Raw genomic sequence first — 18,958 nt, 5'->3', positions numbered from 1 at the left:
TATGTTTGCCGTGGAATATTTTGCTTCATTAAAAGTGCAATATAAATGCATTGTCATTGTTGGCGTCTTGGCGGATCCACTGACATGAATTAAGCTAGTCCAGGGTGGAGTAGACCTTTCCCATAAATCATGTCGATATAGCAGTTCAGGAGTGAATGTGACCAGAATTTCTGAGTCGCTATCAGGCCAACCTATTTTTGACAGGTAACAAATGTATAAAAGTTACGATATTTTCATAGACATTAGAAGAGTACTATAAAAGAAATGGAGTGCTTTCATATTGACAGTAAGGGGGGAAATATGAAGATTATTCACAATTAGTAAAGTGTCTACTCTTTAAATACTTAGGATTACTATTAACTTACTTTGTCAAGCTCCTTCCTCAGCACATCATTGGCATTAGTCAAGTTATTAATTGCATTCATCAATTCCTGTAATGTTGACATAGCCTGAAAAAAAGCACATATATAAATGTGATTACTTTGCTTGCAGATAAACATAGTACAGCAGCTGTTCAGATCATCTTTGTAATCAGAATACTGCTTGCTGGAATAACCGGTATTCAGCACTGAATGCCAGTGAGAGTGACGACAGCTTGAAGGAGTGCAGTCCTGAGCATAGCAGCGTGAGGCCTCCAGGGGTGGGGGTGGAGGGAGAAATGGGAGGCCTCGTTGCGGGGGGGGGTGGAATAGGAGGCGGGAAGGGAGATGGGAGGCCTTGAGAAGTGGGGGAAGGGAGGAAGGAGATTGTAGGCCTCGGGGGTTGGGGATGGGCGGCCTCGGGGGGTGGGGGGAAAGGGAGATGGGAGGCCTCAGTAGGGTGGAAATCAGAGGTCTTGGCGGGGGGGGCGGTGGGGGTGGGGGGAAGAGATCAGAGGCCTCAGCGGCGGGGGGGGGGAATTGGAGGCCTCAGCTGGGTGGTGGGGGGAGGGGGCGGCAGAATTGGATGCCTCGGCAGGAGGGGGAGGGGAAGAGGTTCAGACACCTTGGCGGGCTGTCCAATCGCCGGGTTGTGGGGGGGTGGGTGCAGGGGAGAGGGGACAGGATTGGATGCCTCGGCAGGAGGGGGAGGGAGGGGAAGAGGATCAGAAGCCTCGGCGGGCTGTCCAATCGCCGAGTTGGGGGGTGGGTGGTGAGGCAGGGACGCTGGATGCAGCAGGTAAGTGGAAAGGCACTTACTTCCTGGATCCAATAATCCTCGCCTTACTTTAGCTGGCGGCTTTCCCGAGGCCTGGGAAACCCGACCAGCCAGAGTTAAATTTGGAATGGTGGATCAGCATGGGGCAGGCAACCTTATATTATATCATATTTAAATGAACAACCTACCTCCTGGCAGCGGGTTGGCTGCCCGCCCCCCCGGCCATTAAAATGGGAAGTTAGCCTATTGGAGGTGGGTTGGGGTCGGGATTCAGTTTTTAACTCTTTAACCTCCCACCCGACCCAAACCCGCCTGTTTTTTGGGGTTAAAATTCCTCTCAATGGGAGATGCACCCTCCCTTCCCCTTCAAATTGTTTTTTATTAATTCAAATTTTGTCAGATATTTGATTGAATATTCAGCCAATCATGATTTTTTTAACCCTACATATATGCATGATGCTTTTGGAGGTCTTTGAAAGGTGTGAAATGCTGTAGGTGCAAGACTTTTAACCATGTGGACAGAATGTTAAGAGTCTTTTATATTTTCTTTAGAAATAGTATGAGCAACCAATCCAAGCTGAAAACCAATCTCCTAACCTTATGGACTCCTTCTTCGTTTGCTTCCACCTTCTTCCGGACTTGTATGAACTGCCACATGTCTTTGACTGGCCCCGAACCGCTGGAGGAGGGTGAGGAGAACTTGCGAGTCGGTGACTCCGCTTGGCTGCGGGCCATGAGTTCTGGAACGCTGGGCAACTGGCTCAGCGCTTCCATGGCCTTTTGCAGCTTCGTGACCTTGTCCTCCAGCTGGTGGAAGAGCGAGGTCGACGTCCCACTCTCCCCGACCCTGGCCGCAGTGGCTTCGGCGGAGGCGGAGACAAGGGCCGCAGGGGTGGCGCCCTCGGTGCTCTGGGGTTGGATGAACTCATGCTCCGTCTCTCCCACCGTCTTCTGCGCGTCTCCAATCTGCAGATGCTCCAACATGCCATGCAGCAGAGCGTGGAGCGCGTTGAAGTTACACACACCCACCTCGGGGGTGCCGATGGCTAAGTTGACCAGCTCGGATAAGGTAAAAGTGTGTGCCATATTTTTGTTTTTGCGTTTCTAATGATACATATATGTCTCTCTTGGCTTTTTTTTTTAATGCTACCACAAAGTGCAAACCAGATCGTGCCGCTGGCACCAGGCGAGCAATGGAGCATCACTCAGCTCTTCGCGTGGCATCGCCGCCCATTGACCGGCCCACCAATCAACGCCCGGCCCGCTACACCACAGTTGCTAAGATACCCAGGCTGCGGCATGGAAACGCCTTTATTCGGGCTGGCCCTGTGTCACCTGGGTTGCAACGAGCTGGCGTTGTGGCTTCGTGGCGTTGCTGCTGTAGCGTTATGCCATGAGATGGATTGTTCTGCCAGTAACACTCAAGAGTGAAGCGATTTTTTTTTGTGTGTGTGTGTTGCATTCCTACAGGTTTTTTTTTACAGTGCTTTAAACAGGAAACACACTGGGGTTCGTTGCATACAGTATTTGACTGACAAGTAAACTCATTATTCCATTGGATACATTTCATATCTAATGAGTCGCCTTGTATTTTGTTTAATGTCCTTCCATTGGATCAGTACTGTATCCAACTAGTCCCTGGTATGTATTCTTTATTTTACTAGTGGATCTCCATGGTTTTGTCCAAGGAAAGTAAGGACCAAGCAAATTTTCCACAATGCATTAGAAATGCTGTAGACAGACAGACAAACTGGGATCAGTTTCAGAATCTACTACTAAAGAGCCGACACAGACATGATTGGGACGAATGTGTTATACATTTGTATGGTTCTGCTTATAGGTACAGGAATCTGCAGCTTATGGAGCTTCATCTAGTGCAGTGTTGTCCAATACATTAACCACTAGCCAAACGTGGCTAATTTCATTTTTGATTAGTATATAAAAAATTAATAATAGGCACTATCATTGGGCATGTGATCTCAATATTCATATTTACACAGTGTATGCATGTGTACTTTAACCTTTTTGTGTGTTTGCTGGCAAAATGTTAAGAGGAAAAGCAAAGTGTCATTTTTTTTGATCAGTGTATGTGCTGTAATTCTTTGATTCCTGCTTCTTGGTTATCTGGTAAAATGCTTTGTAACATAGGTGAAAACTATCGACGTCAGCACCAGCAACATTGCATGGAGAGGGGGGCTGTCATTGTGGTCTGCTTGACCAATCGGAATAACCGCCCTAGGCCAGCGGAAGAAAGCAAGCCAATAATGAGCAGCTCCAATAGGGCATGTCATGGCAAAGAGCAAGCAGTATCTAGCTGTGTTCTGGATGGAGAGCAGGGACAGATCTGGTGCATCTTATTGTGCAAGTAAACATTATAGAATCATTGAATCAGAGAATGATGCTGCACAGAAGGAGGCCATTCGGCCCATTGTGCCTGTGCTTGCTCTTTGGTAGAGCTATCCAATTAGTCCCACTCCCCTGCTCTTTCCCCATAGATCTATATTTTTTTTCCTTTCAAGTATTTATCCAATTCTCTTTTGAATATTGCATTAAATCTGCTTCCACCACCCTTTCAGGTAATACATTCCAGATCACAACAACTTGCTGTAATCACCTTCAATCTGTGTCCTCTGGTTACCGACCCTTCTGCCACTGAAAACAGTTTCTCTTTATTTACTCTATCAAACCCATTCATGATTTTGAACACCTCTATCAAATCTTTTGTTCTTCTCTGCTCTAATGAAAACAACCCGAACTACTCCAGTCTATCCACATAACTGAAGTCCCTCATCACTGGTACAATTCTAGTAAATCTCTTCTGCAACCTTTCCAAGCCTTCACATCCTTCCTAAAGTGTGGTGCCCAGAATTGGAGACAGTACTCCAGCTGAGGCTTAACCAGTACGATAGCAAAATACTGCGGATGTTGGAAATCCAAAATAACAACAGAAAATGCTGGAAAAACTCAGCAGGTCAGGCAACATCCGTGGAGAGAAATTTGAGTTGACGTTTCGGGTCGAACCCTTCTTCAAAACTGGAAAGAAAAGAAGATATATCGGAGGCAGGGCTGCGACCGGCATTTCCGTTACCTCCAAAGTGATCCCGCCACCAAACGTATCTTCCCCTCCCCTTTCAGCATTCCGCAGGGACCGCTCCCTCCGAGACACCCTAGTCCACTCCTCTATCACCCCAAACAGCCCTTCCCCTTCGCCTGGCACCTTCCCGTGCAAGCGGAGGAGATGTAACACCTGCCCCTATACCTCCCCCCTTCCCACTGTCCAGGGTCCCAAACACCCCTTCCAGGTGAAACAGCGATTTACTTGTACTTCTCGCAATCTAGTATACTGTATTCGCTGCTCACGATGCGGTCTCCTCTACATTGGGGAGACCAAACGCAGATTGGGTGACCGCTTTGCGGAACACCTCCGTTCAGTCCGTAAGGGTGACCCCAAGCTTCCGGTCGCCTGTCATTTTAATTCACCGCTCCATTCCCACTCGGACCTCACCGTCCTTGGCCTCTTGTATTGTTCCACGGAAGCTCAACGTAAACTCGAGGAACAGCACCTCATCTTCCGATTAGGCACTCTGCAGCCTTCCAGACTCAATATCGAGTTCAACAATTTCAGATCATAACCTCGGCCCCTATTTCATTTTTTCTTGTAATTTTTCCACTCCTTTCCCCCCCCCCCCCTTTCCTTTTGTTTCTCTCTCACACCTGGCAGCTATCTCTTGCCCTGCCAGTAGACTTTACACCCAATCTCAGCCTATTACCATCTCGTCTAGCTTCTAATACCTTTTATTGTCTCTTTTACTTCTTTTGTTTCTTTTATTCTTTTGTCCGATCGCAGCCCTGCCTCCGATCTATCTTTTCTTTCCAGTTTTGAAGAAGGGTTCGACCCGAAACGTCAACTCAAATTTCCCTCCACGGGTGTTGCCTGACCTGCTGAGTTTTTCCAGCATTTTCTGTTGTTATTTTGAGGCTTAGCCAGCGTTTTATAAAGGTTTAGCATAACTTCCTTGCTTTTGTACTCCATTCTTCCATTGATAAAGCCAAGGATCCCATATGCTATTTTTTTAAACAGCCTTATCAACTTGTTCTGCCACCTTCAAAGATTTGTCTACATACATCCCCAGGTTTCTTTGTTCCTGCACCCTCTTTAAAATTGTACCATTTAGTTGCTATGGCCTCTCCTCATTCTTCCTACCAAAATGTATCATTTCACACTTCTCTGCATTAAATTTCATCTGCCATGTGTCTGCCTATTTCACCAGTCTATGTTATCCTGAAGTCTGTTACTGTCTGCCTTATTGTTTCCGAGTTTTGTATCATCTGCAAACTTTGAAATTATGCCCTTTATACCCAAGTCCAGGACATTAATATGTATTAAAAAGAGGAGTGGTCCTAATACAACCTGTCTGGAAAAACAACCATTCACCACTACTTTCTGCTTTCTGTCACTTAGCCAATTTTGTATACATGCTGCCACTGTCCCTTTAATCCCACGGGCTTTAATTTTGCTAATAAGTCTATTATGTGGTACTTTGTCAAATGCCTTTTGAAAGTCCATATACACAACATCAACTGCACTACCCTCATCAACCCTCTCCATTACTTCATCAAAGAACTTGATCAAGTTAGTCAAACGTGATTTGCCTTTAACAAATCCGTGTTGACTTTCATTTGTTAACCCATACTTTTCTAAATGCTAATTAATTTTGTCCCAGATAATTGTCTTTAAAAGTTCCCCCACCAACTGACATTAGGCTGACCAGCCTGTAGTTGCTGGGTTTATCCCTCTCACTTTTTGTAAACAGGGGTGTAACATTTGCAATCCTCCAGTCCTCTGGCACCACCCCTATATCCAAGGAGGATTGGAAGATTGTGGCTAGAGCCTCCACAATTTCCACCCTTACTTCCCTCAGTAATTTAGGATATATCCCATCCAGACCAGGTGACTTTTCTACTTTGAGGACAGCCAACCTTTTAAGTACCTCCTCTTTATTTTTATCCTATCCAATATCACTACTGCCTCCTCCTTTACTGCTCATTGGTAGCATCCTCTTTTCTAGTGAAGACCACATGCAAAGTACTCATTTAATATCTCAGTCATGCCCTCTGCCTCCACAAGAAGATCTCCTTTTTAGTCCCTAATTGGCACCACCCTTCCTTTGACTACCCTTTTACTATTTATGTGTTCATAAAAGACTTTTGTGTTCCCTTTTATGTTAGCTGCTAATCTATTCTCCTACTCACTCTTTGCCCCTCTTATTCTCTTTTTTAGATCTCCTCTGTACTTTCTATATTCAGCTTGGTTCTCTGAAGGTAAGCATGCAGGTGCAGCAGGCAGTTAAGAAGGCAAATGGTATGTTGGCCTTCGTAGCGAGAGGATTCGAGTACAGGAGCAAGGATGTCTTGCTGCAGTTGTACAGGGCCTTGGTGAGACCACACCTTGAGTATTGTGTGCAGTTTTGGTCACCTTATCTGAGGAAGGATGTTCTTGCCATGGAGGGAGTGCAGCGAAGATTCACCAGACTGATACCTGGGATGGCAAGAATGACGTATGAGGAGAGATTGGGTCAATTGGGCTTATATTCGCTGGAGTTTAGAAGAATGAGAGGGGATCTCATTGAAACTTATAAAATTCTAACAGGACTAGACAGACTAGATGCAGGAAGGATGTTCCCGATGGCAGGGGAGTCCAGAACCAGGGGTCACAGTCTAAGGATAAGGGGTAAGCCATTTAGGACTGAGATGAGGAGGAATTTCTTCACCCAGAGAGTGGTGAACCTGTGGAATTCTCTACCACACAAGGCAGTTGAGGCCAATTCATTAAATATATTCAAGAAGGAGTTAGATATATTTCTTAAGGCTAAAGGGATCAAGGGATATGGGGAGAAAGCAGGGACAGGGTACTGAATTTGGATGATCAGCCATGATCTCATTAAATGGCGGAGCAGGCTCGAGGGGCCGAATGGCCTACTCCTGCTCCTATCTTTTATGTTTGTACTGTATTATGAACCTTACAATTATCGTAAGCCTTCTTTTTCTGTCTCATTTTAACCTCTATATATTCAGTTATCCAGGGAGCTCTAGCTTTGGATGCCCTTCTTTCCCACCTCATTAGGAGTGTACCTACTCTGTACCCAAACCATCTGCTCTTTGAAGGCCCCGCATTGTTCAGTAACTGCATTGCCTACCAATTTTTGATTCCAATCCACCAGGGCCAGATCCCTTTTCAACTCCTCCAGTTAAGTATTTTTATGCTTGATTATACCTTATCCTTTCCACAACTATTCTGAACCTGATGATACTATGATCACTGTTCCCCAAATGCTCTCCCACTGAAACATGCTCTATTTTTCCCACTTCATTCCCCTGAAATAGATCCAGCACTGCTTCCTTCCCCATTTGGCTGGAAATATAATGCTCAAGAAAGTTCTCTTGTACACATTTCAGGAATTCCTCTCCCTCTTTGCCCTTTCACTCCTAAGTTTCAAAAGATTCAACTTGACCCGTATTGGTGACAGTAATTATATTTTATTCAGTGTAAGTGAAACTTGATACATTACAACATCTGAGTTGTAGTTAAACAAGGCGTAATCAAGATTTATATTACCTTTTATGCCTTGGGTAGATGACGCGATCCCCACGGGTCAACCCCCGTCAGCCCTGGCGTCTATGCTCACTCGTCTGCCCGGTGTGACAGTGTGGGTCCCCCACCAACCCAAATCCCTCCTCAGCTGGTCTGGTGGATGGTCCCAAGCTTCTTGCTGAATGCCTCTACAACCTAAGAGTCTGCAAGACCCCTTTCTTATGCTTCTTCTTCCCAGCAAAGCCCATAGGAACCAGTTAACCCAATCATTGACTTACACCTGAAACCCCCCCCCCCGTCTAATTACAGGGATGCCACGTACCTAATGATCCCGTCTGCCCCTGTCAGATTCTCATCTCATGACACCCTGACATCATCTGTTTTTGACCATCAAGACTCATATCTGGGGTAGTTATGGCAACACAAAGGGAACATGTCTCCATAGGTAGCGATATGGTGTCCTTGTTGTTTGCCTATGTTTTTAATTCCCTGCAGATATCATAACCTTCCAAAACAGTGGCAGTCACACATGACCTTGCTAGTTCTGTTCCCACAGGCAAGCTGTCTGTTTTTATTAATAAGTTTGCTAGAAACACTTTTAAAAAGTTGGTCAAGAATGTTAGTCAAATAGGCCCAACACCTACATTTCTTCCATTTTAAAATGGCATATTACACTAGTTTTAAAGCATGATTGTGCATTGCACATCCGTTACATAATACAAACAATACAAACTTAAGACTATAACTAATAATACTTATTTCATTTAGTCCAGTTAGTTAGTAGAGAGACTCTGAAATGGAGATTTACCCGTTTCTCACAAGTCCCCCATTATCACTACACTGTAGTTCTTGCTTTTTTCTGTAATTTGCCCGAAAATTTGTTCTTCTATCTCCTTCCCACGATTTGGTGGCCAATAGTATACACCCAGTAACGTAATTGCTCCTCCATTGTTACTTAATTCTAACCAAATAGACTCCGTCTTTGCCCCTCAACTACATCATTCCTCTGCAGTGCTATAATAGTTTTTTTGATTAATACTGCCCCCCCCACCTACCTCCTATCTTTCCTGAATACCTTGTAGCCTGGAATATTAAGTTTCCATTCCTCCCACTCTTGGAGCCAGGTCTCTGTTATTGCAACTATATCATAGTCCCATGTGGCGACTTGTGCCTGCAGCTCACCAATCTTATTTACCACGCTCCGTGCATTTACGTACATGCACTCCAAACTCATCTCAGACAGCTTTGTATTTGCCCCCTGTCTGGTTCACCTATTTTTGAAATATTCTTTACTCTAGTGCTATTTGCCTCTCCCAGTGCACCTTGTTTCTCCTCTCTAATGTTTAATCTTGGTGCCCAACTCCTGCTAAATTAGTTTAAACCCTCCCCCACAGTGCTAGTTAACTTTCCCGCAAGGACATTGGTCCCAGCTCTGTTGAGATGCAACCCGTCCACCTTGAACAGGTCCCTTCTGCCCCAGAACTGATCCTAACAAGTACCACTTGCAACGGCTGTACAAAAACCTAGAAGCTGCACTACAGATGTGCTGTTTCTGATTAATTCATTCCAGAATTCCAAACTTTGGTGAAAGAGAAAGACTGCAAAGTTTCACACTGAAATTGCTAGATTTTTGTTAAGTAAGGATACATATGAAGTACATTTGCCTGTATTGTTTGTAAAGCATTTTCTACTATAAAGTGCATGTGGCTAAAACAGTGTTGCAATAGCCACACCTGTGGCTAGTCAGCGATTTCTATTGGACAGCACTGATCTAGTGGTAGAATTCTGCACCAGCAGGCATTACTGTGTTTCACAGTATGATGATGTCCACATAGGGAGTGTGCAACATACATAGCAAATTTATTATTATTAATTGATCTCCTGTGGCATTGTATACAGGGAGCCAAGACCACGTGACGAGTCTTCAGGTGCAGGGGGATTCGAGGGAGAGAATAACTAGACCAGGGTGTGCGATGTAGTTCTGTCACCATTTTAAAGCCACACATCTGTCCTTATTTTTATATTCCATTATAAATGTCCATGTCTATTATGGAAACTGTCTATGAAATCTTGTCACACAGTAATGATACTCCTACTAGTGGTGGTGTCGCAGCAACTCCACTGGGGGAGGTGTAATGATAGTGTGTCAAGTTTCTAAGTGCGGACATATGAAAAAGTTGACACAACGTGCATACAAAGACGTAAGATTTTTAATATATTACTTGCATATCTCCATTGTTCCTGGTGAGTCAGAGGACAACTCAAAGGCCAAGCTTTTAAAAAAATCTTCCACTGATGCTGACTGTACTTTTGTGTACTGCAATAAGTGAGGCCTTTAAGTAAAAGCTTAGGCATTACAAGACAGAAAGAAAATTCAGTGGATAAATGTAATCTTGTTATTGTGAGCTATGTATTTTTTAATATTGCTTAAACCTTTATTTTGGACATTAGAAATGTCATTTTGAAATTTTTCTGTGTGCTACCACGAGAGTCAAATTTGTCACAATTCTAAGCCAAGTATTTTGACTTCATGGTTAAGCCTAAGTGTCAGCTATGGCTCAGTTGGTAGCACTTTCGCCTCCGAGTCAGAAGGTTGTGGGTTCTAAGTCTCACTCCAGAAACTTGAGCACAAAAGGATCTAGGCTGACACTCCAGTGCAGTGCTTAGGGAGTGCTGCACTGCTGGAGGTGCTGTCTTACTGAGGCCCCCGTCTGCTGTCTCAAGTGGACGTAAAAGATCACATGGCACTATTTTTTGAAGAAGAGTGGGGGAGCTATCCCTGGTGTCCTGGCCAATATTTATCCCTCAGGCAACATCACTAAAAAACAGATTATCTGGCCATTATCACATTGCTGTTTGTGGGAGCTTGCTGTCTGCAAATTAGCTGCCGTGGTTTCTACATTATAACAGTGACTACACTTCAAAAAGTACTTCACTGGCTGTAAAGCGCTTTGGGACGTCCGGTGGTCGTGAAAGGCGCTATAGAAAAGTATGTCTTTCTTTTCTTTTTATATAAAAAAATCAACTTGTACTCTGAAACCAAAAGAGCTTGTAAGACATCTATTTACATTTGAATTTTTGAACTCTGTTTTTCTTACATGCCAACCTAGAAAACTAGCAACAGCTGACAGCTCAAATCATCTCTGGATATATGCCTTATGACACATGAAGACAAGTTAAGTTGAGAATGCAATGAAACTTCTTTACCCAGAGAGTGGTGAGAATGTGGAACTTGCTACCACAGGGAGTAGTTGAAGCGAATAGTATGGATGCATTTAAGGGGCGATTAGATAAGCATATGAGGGAGAAGGGAATAGAGGGTTATGCTGATAGGGTTAGATGAGGAAAGACAGGAGGAGCATAAACACCGGCATAGACTGGTTGGGCCGAATGGCCTGTTTCTGTGCTGTATATCCTATGTAATTTTATGTAATAGGCGTGTCATAACTTAGCTGTAGGTATACCCAAAGTTCCATCACTTTGCAATACACAAATACAATCAGCATCAGTGGTAGATTTAGAAATTACTAAAGGGGGATGCCAGTGTGGAAGGCATGAAATTTACCTTCTTTGGGAAATGCCCTCTCCCTGAACATTTTAATTTTTGAACTGAAATTTGGAGCATTTGCCGGCATTTTGGAGCCCACTACAATTTTGAGTGTACATCTATGATTTAAAAAAAAAAAATAAAACTTATCATTCCAACTCTACTCCACATTTTATTTCCAACGCTGGTTATTCCACAAGTGTATGTCAGGAAAACTAAAAAAAACACAACTGCAACCAATCTTTAAGAAATTGTCACATAAGGCAACAGCCAGGCATAACCCAGAAAAATTCAGCAAGGAAATTTTATTTATATGTTGCGGCATTTTAGCAGCTTATTTTTTATTATACACAAACATTAAGTGAACACACCAGAAACACTCAAAAATCTTTTTAAATTCTACTTCACCTGTCCCCCACAAACAATGGGGAAAAAGTAAAGTCTGATTGATGCCAACACTGCCCTCCAACCAATCTGGTTTTGACAATGCAACATCGTCCAACCTCCAATCCTAGGAAGAGTTGATGTGTGTTGCAAAATGCTTATAAGTTGCTATGTTTTTTTTTAATGCAACCTGGTGGATACATACCAGAAACATAAATGCCGCGCTTTATAAATTAATTTATCAGTGCTAAAATAGTTGAACAGGTCAATGTAATGTGGCACACTTGTCTCAGAGTCAGAAGGTTCTGGGTTCATAGTCCCACTCCAAGGACTTGAGCACATAAATCTAGGCTGGCACTCCAGTGCAGTGCTGAGGGAGTGCTGCACTGTGGGAGGTGGCGTCTTTTGGTCAATGGGACGTTAAACCAAGGCCCTGTCTGCTCTCAGGTGGACGTAAAAGATGCTATGGCACTATTTTGAAGAAGAGCAGGGGGAGTTATCCCCAGTGTCCTGGCCAATGTTTATCCCTCAATCAACATTATCACATTGCTGTGATTGGGAGCTTGCTGTGTGCAAATTGGCTGCCAGGTTTCCCACATTACAACAGTGACTACACTTCAAAAGTACTATAAAGCGCTTTGAGACGGCCGGTGGTCGTGAAAGGTGCTATATAAATGCAAGTTTTTTCTTTTAAGTGGAATTTTTTTCCTGGGTACTTTTTTGTTTATTTGCAACCTGGGAGTAACGAGCAGACACGTTTGCACGCAGCGCAGCTGACGTGAGTGCGCAGCAGCAGCAACAGCACAGCCCGGGAGGCTGCAGAAGAGCTCGGACAGCAGCCGCGAGGGGAGCTCACTCACACGGACACCGGACGTTGAGAGCGGTGCGTAAGCTTGAACTATAAAGCAGCTTAAGTGTTTTCGACCATATTCGTTTTGGGAGTAGGAGGGAATTCCTTTTACTGAAAAAAAACCCCCATTAAATGAAATCAGAGCTGGTCAGCCCATTTGCTGCGCTTTCGTTATGTCTCGAGTTCCCCAAATTGTTTTGCTGGCGGCGCATTCTGGGAGTTGTAGTTTTCGTGGCCGCGCGGCGCCCTGACTTTGCCGCCGTCGACGCGGCCCGGAGAACTACAACTCCCAGAGAGCCCGCGGCCTGCGCACCGTGTTGGCCTTTGATAGTGCCGAGGCCGCCTTAGCCACCTATTCCGTTAACGACTGTGGTACTGACTGGCCCTCGGATGGTGAGGTGAATAATTCCGCTTCATTAGCTTGGTGCACAGTTCCCCCTCCATCCCCTACGATAAAGATTTAGCTGCATTGCTTTGCTGGTATAAATTTACCCGGAATATTCAGTGTCTGATACCCAAGGAATAAATGGTGCTGAAGGGACAATGAAGATTTTACTGCAGATGAATCCAGCATAGGATGGTACACGCAAACGGCAATGCAAGTTAAAAGTCAACCTCCGCAAGTGAGAATCTGTCATTTGAATATTTAATTTAGATATGTGTATTGGCTTTAATATGTCATGACAACGCCACGTTTATGCAAAATAGGTAATTGGAAGCGCCTGCAAACAGTAAAAGATTTACCCAATACTTTTCCATGCAGACAATACCCCTTTAACTTGGTACACGTATTTATATTTCTTGTATAGAATTTATTTTGAGTATTGTGGGTTGACAACCATAATATCTATTCCTAGAATATTTGAAAAGTAAGCATAGCAGTGTTTGGCTCAATTTTGTGTGTGTGTTTGTGTATCGGGTAGTTCTCATCTGGAGTTGCGGTCACTGTAATATCCTTCGTGGATATTGTAGTCGATTCAGTTTTAAAAGCTGCTACATATTCTGGAACACTTCAAGGCTTTTTTTTAATTGCCCTTTTTCTTTGTTTTATGTTTGCCAATTTGACACCTTGGTTGTTCTTCAATCATTTTAAGATTTAGTAAAACATTTGCAGCATAAATTATTATTGTATATATTTTGATTTGATAAATGGTTTTTCAGGCTGGATAGCAATTATTACTTAAAGTGGCATATTACCTTGACTCGAATGATTACAGTTTCTTTTTTTAATTTTTGATCAAATTGTGATCATTGTTTCCAACTATGTTTGAGTGCACTTGCATCAGTTTCTAGTCTACAGTTTTAGTTCTAGAGGAGAAGAATACTCATTCAACAAAATGCATACAGGAAATAGGTGAAGTTTAACTTTTTTTTTAAATGTAAAATCATTTTGTGGAATAATTGATGAATGCTTAAGAATAGGAAGTTAGTGTTTTGCCATATGTCTCTATAGATGCCTAAAATAAAGAAAGGGCTTGTATTTATATTCCAAGACTCAACTGCCAATACTCTCCTGGCCGGCCTCTGACCTTGCACCCTCCGTAACTAAGAGCTCACTAAAAGCTCTGCAATCTGTATCCTAATTCGCACCATGTCCCGTTCACTTATCACCAATGTTCCCTTTAAGCTGCGCAGTGCTCCAGGGGTTCTGCACAGCCGGTGAACAGCTTTTAAATTACAGAAATTGTGCATGTGTGGACTTTTGAATGGGTCACGTGGCCCCCAATAATTATGGGGAACAGTGCCTATCACCCCTGTGCTCACTGACCTACATGGGCACCAGGTCTGACAATGCTTCAATTTTAAAATTCTCATCCTTGTTTTCAAATCCCTCCATGGCCTCGCCCCTCTATCTCTGTAATCTCCTCCAGCCTGACAACCCTCCAAGATCTCTGCACGCCTCTAATTTTGGCCTCTTGCACATCCTTGATTTTTATTGCTCTACCATTGGTGGCCATTCCTTCAGCTGCTGAGGCCCTAAGCTCTGGAGTTCCCTCCCTAAACCTCTCCTCCACTCTACCCCTCCTCCTTTTAAGATGCTCCTTTTTAAACCTACCACTGTGAACTGTCCTAATATCTCCTTATGTGGCTCAGTGTCAAATTTTGTTTGATAACTCCTCTATGAAGCACCATGGGACGTTTTACTACATTTAAAGCACTATGTAAATGTAAGTTGTTGCACATTTAAAAAAGAAAAGAAAGACTTGCATTTATATAGAGCCTTTTAAGACCTCAGAATGTCCCAAAGAGCTATATAGCCAATTAATTACATTTAAGTGTAGTTACTGTTGTAATATACACTTCAAAAGTACTTCATTGGCTATAAAGCGCTTTGGTACATCCTGAGTTTGTGATGGGTGCTATTTAAACGCAAGTTTTTTTATATTGCACCTGGGACGGGACATCCCAAAGTCTTTCACAATTACTTAAGTACCTTTTGATTTGCAGTCGCTGACATGTAGGCAAATACAGCAGCCAGTTTGTGCAGAGCAAAGTCCTATAAACAGCAAATAAGATAAATCACCAATTAATCTGTTGAGGGAAAATTGTTGCTCAGGATTTCCAAAAGCCTCTACTATCTATAAGGCACAAGTAAGGAGTGTGATGGAACTCTTGTTTGCCAGGATGGGTGCAGTTGCAACAACACTCAAGAAGCTCGACACCATCCAGGGCAAAGTAGTCTTTGATTGGTCCCTTATGCACCAGCTTAAACACCCACTCCCTACACCATCGGCATACTGTAGTTGAAGCGTGCACTTTCTACAGGTTGCATTGCAGCAGGTCGCCAAGGCTTCTTTGGCAGCTCCTCCCAAACTCGTGATCTCCACCGCCTAAGAAAGAAACACTTGCATTTATATAGTGCCTTTCATGATCTCAGGATGTTACAAAGTGCTTTACAGCCAATGAAGTCCTTTTGAAGTGTAGTTACTGTTGTAGTGGAGGAAGGACAAGGGCTGCAGGTGGATGGGAACTCATCCCAACTGTGACCTCTATTGCTGTTCCTTCAGCGTCGCTGAGTTGAAATCTGGGAATTCCCTTCCTAATAGCATTGTGGGAGCACCTTCACCATATGGACTGTAGTGGTTCAAGAAGGTGGCCCACTACCTTCTGACGAACAACTAGGAATGGGCAATAAATGCTGGTCTGGCATTTATAAATGAATAATAATAAAACTCCAGGGCTTAGGTTTCCCAATCTATTTTACTCTAATAAGGATGTTAATTCTTTTGTTTTAAATGGGATTACACTGCAGTGAAAGTTCAGGCTCGGGAGAACTCCCTGATCTTCAAATAGTGCCATGGGATCGTTTACATCCACCTGTACAGGTGCATCTCAAAACATGGCATCTGTGGCAAATGCAGCACTCCCTCAGTATTGAATATGTGGTCAAGTCCTGGAATTGAGTGTCAACTCAGCATTCTCTTCTCAGAGTCAGACAGCTATCAACTGAGCCAAGCTGTTCTAAAAATTATTAAATTTCATTTGGATGCTATTAAATTACTAGAAATATAATTCCATACCTTGTTATAAAGGACTCTCAACAGTCCGTTGGAAACTTCATTATTTTCAGTGACAGAGAGCAATTAGTAATATGCTCCACTTATACTTTTTACTTTTCTATGAACTGACTGTTTGTTTGTTATTTATTTTGTGTTCTAAGGTTTAGACTATGAGTTTCCCGAAGTCACGATGTGCTGTGAGTTCAAGTTATTTATCTGTATTTTAAAATTTGATGTCTTGCCAGAATTCCACCTCCCACCTAGTCTTGTGTGATGTGAACCTCCTGCTTCACTGTCTCGGGTAACTAGTCAAGCAGAAATAAGATCAAAGGAAAAGCTGCTGCACTATTTGTACTTGGTCAATTGCTGAAAATCTACCATGGATGTAAATATGCAGCACAAATATAAATAGGTTATAAAATGAGCCCCTGATAAACATCACAGTAGCAATCTTGTAATGTAAACAATTGACCGGTTGCCTGCGAGAGAGAAATTATTAAATTGCCTTTGAGAGAAGAAATTCGTTTTTATTTTAGTGATTGACATTAAGGTTGATGGTTTTCACAAAGTGTAGATTTTTTTTTTATAAGTGAGTTTGTTGATGTGAGTATTTTTTATGAATAGTAGGTTTTAAGATCAATATCAGGAAAATAAGTGTTCCAGTATATTAATGTTTGTGTTCAAGCACAAAAGATTTGGCAGTAGGTAGCTCATTTCTATTTACCTGAGTTTTTTTATCCACAAGAAGAAATGGTAGAAGTGTACTTCTGTGGTCTGAAAAGAATGTTTGGATTCCTGTTGGATTTATTTACTTTCTGGTCACATAACACTATCATAAACCTAGTCTATTAATATGAGGAATATTGTTTCACCTGATTCAAAAGTTTTTCTTAAACACGCATGTAGCAAAATAATATAATGTCAAAGTCATTTAAAACTATTTGGTGTAAGGCATTGAAAGATAGCATGTATTATTTGAATTATAGATACACAAATCAGTTCAGTTTTAGTCATAACAGTGCTTGCTGCACCTTGTAAATGGAGCTGAATCACCAAAACAATTGGGTAATTTTGCTTTCCTTTGCAATTCTTAATGTTTCAAATTTAGAATTTGAAAAATCCATTCTTTTATCTCAATCTGCTGAATATGGTGCTTCTGCCACCATAAATGTTGGTAGTCAGAAGCTCCGTATTCATGCGGTGTCAGCTGTGGCTCAGTTGGTAGGACTCTTGTCTCTGCGTCCGAAGGTCGTGGGTTCAGGTCCCACTCCAGAGTCTTGAGCACTCAAAATTAGGCTGGCACTCCAGTGCAGTACTGCGGGAGTGCTGCACTGTCAGAGATGCTGTCTTTCCGATGAGACGTTAAACCGAGGCCCCGTCTGCCCCCTCTGGTGGATGTAAAAGATCCCACGGCACTTCTTCGAAGAAGAGCAGGAAGAAAGGAGGAGTTATCCCCGGTGTCCTGGCCAATATTTATCCCTCAATCAACATCACTAAAACAGATTATCTGGTCATTATCACATTGCTGTGTGCAAATTGGTTGCCGTGTTTCCTACCTTACAACAGTGACAACACTTCAAAAAGTACATTATTGGCTGTAAAGTGCTTTGGGCTGTCCTTTCTTTACTTTTTCCTTTTTTTTTCCCATTTTTTTTCTTCTTTCTAAGTATAATCCTCCCAGGCAATGATTGTACACATTCTCTTGATACCATATTGAATGCAGCCTAATTTAAATAGAATTACTTTTGGGGTTGGGGGGGGATGAATTTAATATGCCTGGTGGAATAGCAGGATCAAGATGACTACCATCAAATTTATTGCTGGGAGCATGAAACAAAATGGGAGGTAGATAACAGTAAGGATTTTGCACACTGGACTTTCTCTTCCCAATTTTCCCCCTTTGCAACATAGGAACAGGAGTAGCCATTCAACCCCTTGAGCCTGTTCCACCATTCAGTTAGATCATGGCTATTCTGTACCTCGTGTCCATTTACCCGCCTTCATTCAATATCCCTTAATACCCTTAATGACAAAAATCTATCAATCTCGGAGTTTAAAATTTCACTTGACCCAGCAGATACGGTGGCAGAAGCTCCATGTCCACAGCCTTTTCAGAGAGGGCATTCCAGATTTCCACTACCCTTTGCATGAAAAAATATGCATCCTGATTTCTCTCCTAAATGGCCCAGCTCTGATTTTAAGATTATGCCCTCTTGTTCTAGATTTCCCCACCAGAGTAAATTGTTTCTCTGCATCATCTACTTTATTGAAATTGTATCTCTCTTGGGAAATCAGTAGAAATGTGAAAAAAATCTGACAAACATATCCCAATGTCAAAGTAACCTCGCAAGGTAATTTTAACAGCTTTTCTTGAACAGTGATAACATTATTGAAAACCTATACATGTTAGATTGTATAATGAGAACCATAACTTATGACATATTTCCATTCATGAGGTGACTAATTCATGTGGTGCTCACAAGTTACCTGGTCAACCTTCTATGGCAATACTTCACAACCAGCCACAATGTGACCAGCACTCCAGGTATGATAGCAAAATACTGCGGATGCTGGAAATCTGAAATAACAGCAGAAAATGCTGGAAAAACTCAGCAGGCCAGGCAACATCCGTGGAAGGGTTTCGACCTGAAACATTAACTCTGTTTCTCTGTCCACGGATGTTGCCTGGCCTGCTGAGTTTTTCCAGCGTTTTCTGTTGTTACTCCAGGTATGATGCCATCTTTAGTTGATTTTACTCGAAGGGTGATGAGAATGTGGAACTCACTAATGCATTAAGTGGTTGGGCCAATTAGCATAGATGCATTTGAGGGGGAGCTAGATAATTACATGAGTGAGAAAGGAATGAAGGCTATGTTGATTGGGTGGGATTGAAGTAAGGTGGGAGGAGGTGCGTGTGGAGCATCAACACTGTCATAGACCTGTTTGTG

General features: G+C 42.8%; 2 protein-coding genes across 5 annotated transcripts in view; one reads left to right on the top strand and one right to left on the bottom strand.

Moving 5' to 3' along the window:
- The window catches only part of LOC147110456 (uncharacterized), a 208,104-nt gene extending 205,761 nt beyond the window's left edge, over window positions 1-2,343 (bottom strand). For both annotated transcript variants that reach the window (XM_086002261.1, XM_086002262.1), the window contains exons 1-2: window positions 1,735-2,343; window positions 366-449 (exon numbers count right to left, since the gene is read on the bottom strand). In XM_086002261.1, coding sequence (XP_085858387.1) covers window positions 366-449; window positions 1,735-2,223 — 573 coding nt within the window. In that variant the 5' untranslated portion in view covers window positions 2,224-2,343. The remainder of the gene's footprint in view (window positions 1-365; window positions 450-1,734) is intronic.
- Window positions 2,344-12,107: 9,764 nt separating this feature from the next.
- The window catches only part of cdip1 (cell death-inducing p53 target 1), a 35,425-nt gene continuing 28,574 nt past the window's right edge, over window positions 12,108-18,958 (top strand). Inside the window, exons 1-2 of one of the 3 annotated variants that reach the window (XM_086000445.1) lie at window positions 12,108-12,543; window positions 16,172-16,207. The gene's annotated coding sequence lies outside the window, so the exon portion shown is untranslated. Of the gene's footprint in view, window positions 12,544-12,861; window positions 13,134-16,171; window positions 16,208-18,958 lie in introns of those variants that run through there. The other 2 variants (XM_086000443.1, XM_086000444.1) reach the window with 2 other exon arrangements.

This window comes from Somniosus microcephalus, chromosome 11 (assembly GCF_052327205.1).
Source record: "Somniosus microcephalus isolate GS21.2 chromosome 11, FLI_Smic_1.0, whole genome shotgun sequence".
NCBI classification, from domain to species: Eukaryota; Metazoa; Chordata; class Chondrichthyes; order Squaliformes; family Somniosidae; genus Somniosus; species Somniosus microcephalus.
The sequence above is the reverse complement of the archived record's forward strand: the minus strand, read 5'-3'. Positions and strand labels throughout refer to the sequence as shown.